This window comes from Polyergus mexicanus, unplaced genomic scaffold (genome assembly GCF_030449975.1).
Source record: "Polyergus mexicanus isolate NDT 795.1 unplaced genomic scaffold, iyPolMexi1.0 SCAF_321, whole genome shotgun sequence".
Lineage (NCBI taxonomy): Eukaryota > Metazoa > Arthropoda > Insecta > Hymenoptera > Formicidae > Polyergus > Polyergus mexicanus.
This window is the reverse complement of record NW_027223641.1, coordinates 4,097-9,082: the sequence shown is the minus strand read 5'-3', so window position 1 is coordinate 9,082 and position 4,986 is coordinate 4,097. Positions and strand designations below refer to the sequence as shown.

At 42.7% G+C, this 4,986-nt stretch overlaps 1 protein-coding gene across 1 annotated transcript; it reads left to right on the top strand.

Annotated features, from left to right (window-relative positions):
• Positions 1–674: 674 nt before the first annotated feature.
• On the top strand, positions 675–2,411 carry LOC138944624 (uncharacterized). The gene has a single exon (XM_070315442.1). It carries the CDS (start codon positions 1,014–1,016, stop codon positions 2,409–2,411), a length of 1,398 nt encoding a protein of 465 aa, XP_070171543.1. The 5' UTR covers positions 675–1,013.
• Positions 2,412–4,986: the final 2,575 nt, after the last annotated feature.

Here is a 4,986-nt window from a genome sequence, read left to right as displayed (position 1 = left end):
CCAAGTGCACCATTCCCGATCCGAGGACGTCTACGTACACGTTTCAACATCACCAAGTATTTAGCATAGGTTATTATGTACATTGTTCGTACGACGAATCATTATCCGCGTATCATTCTCGCCGTAGTACCGATTGCGTTTCGTGGTTCGTAGAAAAATTAAAAAATTTAGCGCAACGCGTAAAAACTATTTTAACCATGAATGTCCCCATGGTAAATTTAACGCGAGATGAGCGGGAAAAATTTCACAGCGTGACACACTGTCACATTTGCGAAAAACCGTTCGCGCAAGACGATACACGCGTACGCGATCATTGCCATCTTACCGGGCGGTATCGAGGTCCCGCGCATTCAAACTGCAATTTAAATTATAAAGACTCTTTTTGCATTCCCATAGTATTTCACAATTTATCCGGTTACGATTCACATTTTATCATCAAAGAAATAGCTATCGCGTTCGAAGGCTCGATCGACGTACTACCGATAACAAAAGAAAAGTATATTTCATTCACGAAACATGTTAAAGTTAAAGATACCGTTGAAAAATCAGATTGGCGAAGCGATATAAAGTTACGATTCATCGATTCATACAAATTTCTCAGTACTAGTCTCGAAAAATTGGCATCGTTTTTAAATAATGATAAACTTCAAATTTTTAAATCGGAATTTCAAAATTTATCAATTGAAGAGTTCAATTTATTGACGCGAAAAGGTATTTTCCCATACGAATACATTGACTGTGTCGATAGGTTGCACGATACATATTTACCACCGCGCCAATCATTTTACAGTTCTTTGACCGGTGACACCGTATCCGAGAGCGATTACGCGCACGCCGAAAACGTCTGGAGGCGGTTCTCCCTACGAACCTTGGGCGAATACAGCGATCTGTATTTAAAAACGGATGTCTTGTTATTAGCAGATATTTTTGAAAATTTCCGCGACAAATGTATCGAGAGTTATAGGCTCGACCCCGCGTATTATTATACTCTTCCCGGATACACGTGGGACGCCATGTTAAAACATACGAATATTACGTTCGAATTACTTACTGATATCGATATGGTTATGTTTGTCGAACGGGGAATACGCGGTGGCCTGAGTCAATGTTCCGGCAGATACGCGCGAGCCAATAACAAGTACACGCCGTCTTACGATCCATCGAAACCGTCATCGTACATGATGTATTTCGATGTAAACAACTTATACGGTTGGGCGATGTGTCAACCGCTGCCCTATGCCGAATTTCGATGGGTCGACGATATCTCTGACTTTGACGTTAGCGCAATCGCTTCGGATTCGCCCACAGGTTATATTCTCGAGGTTGATCTAGATCTAGAGTATCCGCAACATCTTTACGATGCGCACGCTGACCTACCGTTCTGTCCGACGCGCGATAAGCCGCCCAGCAAACGGCAAGACAAACTCCTCGCAACCTTATACGATAAGAAGCGTTATGTCATACACTATCGCAACCTGCAACAATGCACGCGTCACGGCCTTCGCGTCGCAAAGATACATCGCGTATTGCAATTCGTTCAATCCGCATGGCTCCGCGATTACATCGAACTCAACACCCGGTTTAGAACGCGCGCGACAAACGATTTCGAGAAAAATCTGTACAAGTTAATGAACAACGCGGTATTCGGTAAAACTATGGAAAACGTGCGCAATCACGTCGATGTAAAATTATTAACAAAGTGGGACGGACGATATGGCGCGGAGGTGATGATCGCGACACCAAATTTTCACAGCAGGAGCGTCTTTTCGGAAAATTTGATCGCTGTCGAATTGCGCAAATTCGAGATAAAATTCAATAAACCGATCTACGTCGGCATGTGCATCCTCGACATTTCTAAAACGTGTTTGTATGAATTTCATCACGAATACATGGTACCGTTATATCGAGAGAAATGTAAAATAATGTACACCGATACAGATAGTTTAATTTATCACATCGAGTGCGAGGATGTGTACAAGAACATGAAACGCGATATTGCTAAATTCGACACGAGCGATTATCCAGTTAACAATGCGTACGGTATACCGCTCGAGAACAAGAAAGTGCCGGGTTTGATGAAGGACGAAAATAATGGTGCGATCATGACTGAATTTGTCGGGCTTAGAGCAAAAATGTATGCATTGCGAGTAGATAATAAAAAAGATACAAAAAAGGTTAAAGGCGTCAAGAGTAACGTCGTAGCGAGAACGATAACGTTCGACGATTACACGCGGTGTTTGCGCGATGAAATTGAGATGACTCGACGACAGTCTTGCATAAGATCCAAATTGCACGAAGTGTATACAATCAGCGAGACAAAAATTGCTCTGAGTCCGTACGACGACAAGCGATATATCGTACCTGATTCGACCGACACGCTACCGTGGGGACATTTCCGAATACCCTTATAATATAATGTATATGTGCGTGCGTGCGTGCGTGCGTGCGTGCGTGCGTGCGTGTGTGTGTGTGTGTGTGTGTGTCGGGAAAACAAAATAAATATAATTCTATCTTTCTTTTATATTTTATATTTTACATGCTGAATATATCTTACATATATTTTATATGCTGTATATATTTTACATATTTCAGATACTTTATATGTATTTCATATTTTTATATGTTTAAAATAAAATACAATTTGTATGAATTAAATCACATTGTCCTTGTGTATCCAAGAGTTGTGCGATCCATCGAATCCCAGCCATTTCACGTAAACCTCGTCACCTTTCCTGCGCAGTACTTTCTCCACGAGATACACGTCCGGATAAGTCGCGCGATGCAACTCGTATTCGTAGAATGCTCCAGCAATAGATTTTCCGCGATAGTCCTCGAGTAGATAGGTTACGGGATTAGTACGCTGCACTTTAATAATCTTAAACACCTCGGTGGTCCAATTTGGTGTGTAACCCTTCTCGAAGATCGTCTTATATTTGCTAACGCGTACCGGGTTACCTACTTTAAATCTTGCTGGTGCCGCAATCTTTACGTTGCTGTATACTGTATTTAAAAGTTTATCGGCTATCGCGGGGGTAACATCGATAGGTCTCATACCGATAGTGCGATGCTTGCGCGCGTTGTAATCCAACACGAGTCGCGGCAACGCGTCAACCCACTTGTAAGTTCCGTTCAGCGTAAACATTTTCCACATGTCATTCTTTACGTGCGATTAAATCGTTCGACAACCGATGCCTTCAACACCGAATACGTGGAATAATGATTGATGTCGTGTTTTCTTATGAGACGTTGTACGTCGATGTTGTAAAATTCTTTTCCCATATCGGTTTGCATGTTTTTCGGGCATCTCTTACTATCTCGAATTATCTCAGCGATAGCATCAGCCGTCTCACTTCCGCCTTTACTCTTGAGCGGTACAGCCCACGCGTACTTGCTCAGCACATCGATGACGGTGAGTATGTAGTGGTAACCTTTGTTGAAACGAGAGTACGGACGCATCTCGACGATGTCAGCTTGCCACAGGTCATCGTAACCCCGCACTATGACGCGTCTTCGGGGAAAATTTCTTCTCGCCGAAGCATGCAGTTCCTCGACGAGTCGTAGCTTCTCGATATTTTTACGTCCGTTGGATTTTAACGATGTCATGTTTTTAGTGGTACGGCTAGTCGGCGCGTAATAATATGTGCAAAGAAATTACATTATGATTTATATCTTTAACCTTTTTTTTAACCATTTAATAGTCGTTTATTTCCGTTTATTGTCATTCAATAGTCGTTCTTTATCATCCGCTACCATTCGTTGCCGTTCGATAGCCGTTCGTAGCCGTTCCTGACCCGTCTGGTAGTCGTTCCTGATTCGTTCGTAGTACTCTGCGTTGATACCACTGCTTTAGATAACCGTCCAATAACCGTTCGTTGTCGTCCGCTGTCATTTCGTCAGCCGTTCGTAGTCGTTCAGTACTCTGCGTTGATACCACTGCTTTTGTTCGTTGACGTTTCGTTGTCGTTTGTTAGCGTTTCGTTGGCGTTTCGTCGTCGTTTCCATTGTTGTTCGTTGACGTTTCGTTGTCGTTTGTTAGCGTTTCGTTGGCGTTTCGTCGTCGTTTCGTTGACGTTTCGCGCGCGATAACGCTCTGTGTCGCACTGTTACGGACTTTGACGCGAGGTCGCGCAAGATTCGTCGTGTAACGCAACCTGTGGCTGATATCGACGTCGTCAACAAACTGTACGTGGATCATTGCGTTGAAACGTTGAGAAATCAACTGAAAGAGTCAGACGAGAAGCTTGCTGCGTTCGAGAAAGACGTGCGTGCGTTACAGACTCTGATAAACGAGCTTCGGCATGCGAATATCGCTAGATTAGAAACGCCAACGAACGACGACGAAACGTCAACAAACATCAACGAAACATCAACGAACGCTAACGAAACGCCAACAAAACGCCAACGAACGACAACGAAACGACGACGAAACTTTAAAATTTGAAGTTTATCATTATTTAAAAACGATGCCAATTTTTCGAGACTAGTACTGAGAAATTTGTATGAATCGATGAATCGTAACTTTATATCGCTTCGCCAATCTGATTTTTCAACGGTATCTTTAACTTTAACATGTTTCGTGAATGAAATATACTTTTCTTTTGTTATCGGTAGTACGTCGATCGAGCCTTCGAACGCGATAGCTATTTCTTTGATGATAAAATGTGAATCGTAACCGGATAAATTGTGAAATACTATGGGAATGCAAAAAGAGTCTTTATAATTTAAATTGCAGTTTGAATGCGCGGGACCTCGATACCGCCCGGTAAGATGGCAATGATCGCGTACGCGTGTATCGTCTTGCGCGAACGGTTTTTCGCAAATGTGACAGTGTGTCACGCTGTGAAATTTTTCCCGCTCATCTCGCGTTAAATTTACCATGGGGACATTCATGGTTAAAATAGTTTTTACGCGTTGCGCTAAATTTTTTAATTTTTCTACGAACCACGAAACGCAATCGGTACTACGGCGAGAATGATACGCGGATAA

What these genes read in the sequence shown, in the direction of transcription:
- LOC138944624 (XM_070315442.1), top strand. Translation starts at nt 1,014, where the DNA reads ATGTTAAAACATACGAATATTACGTTCGAATTACTTACTGATATCGAT.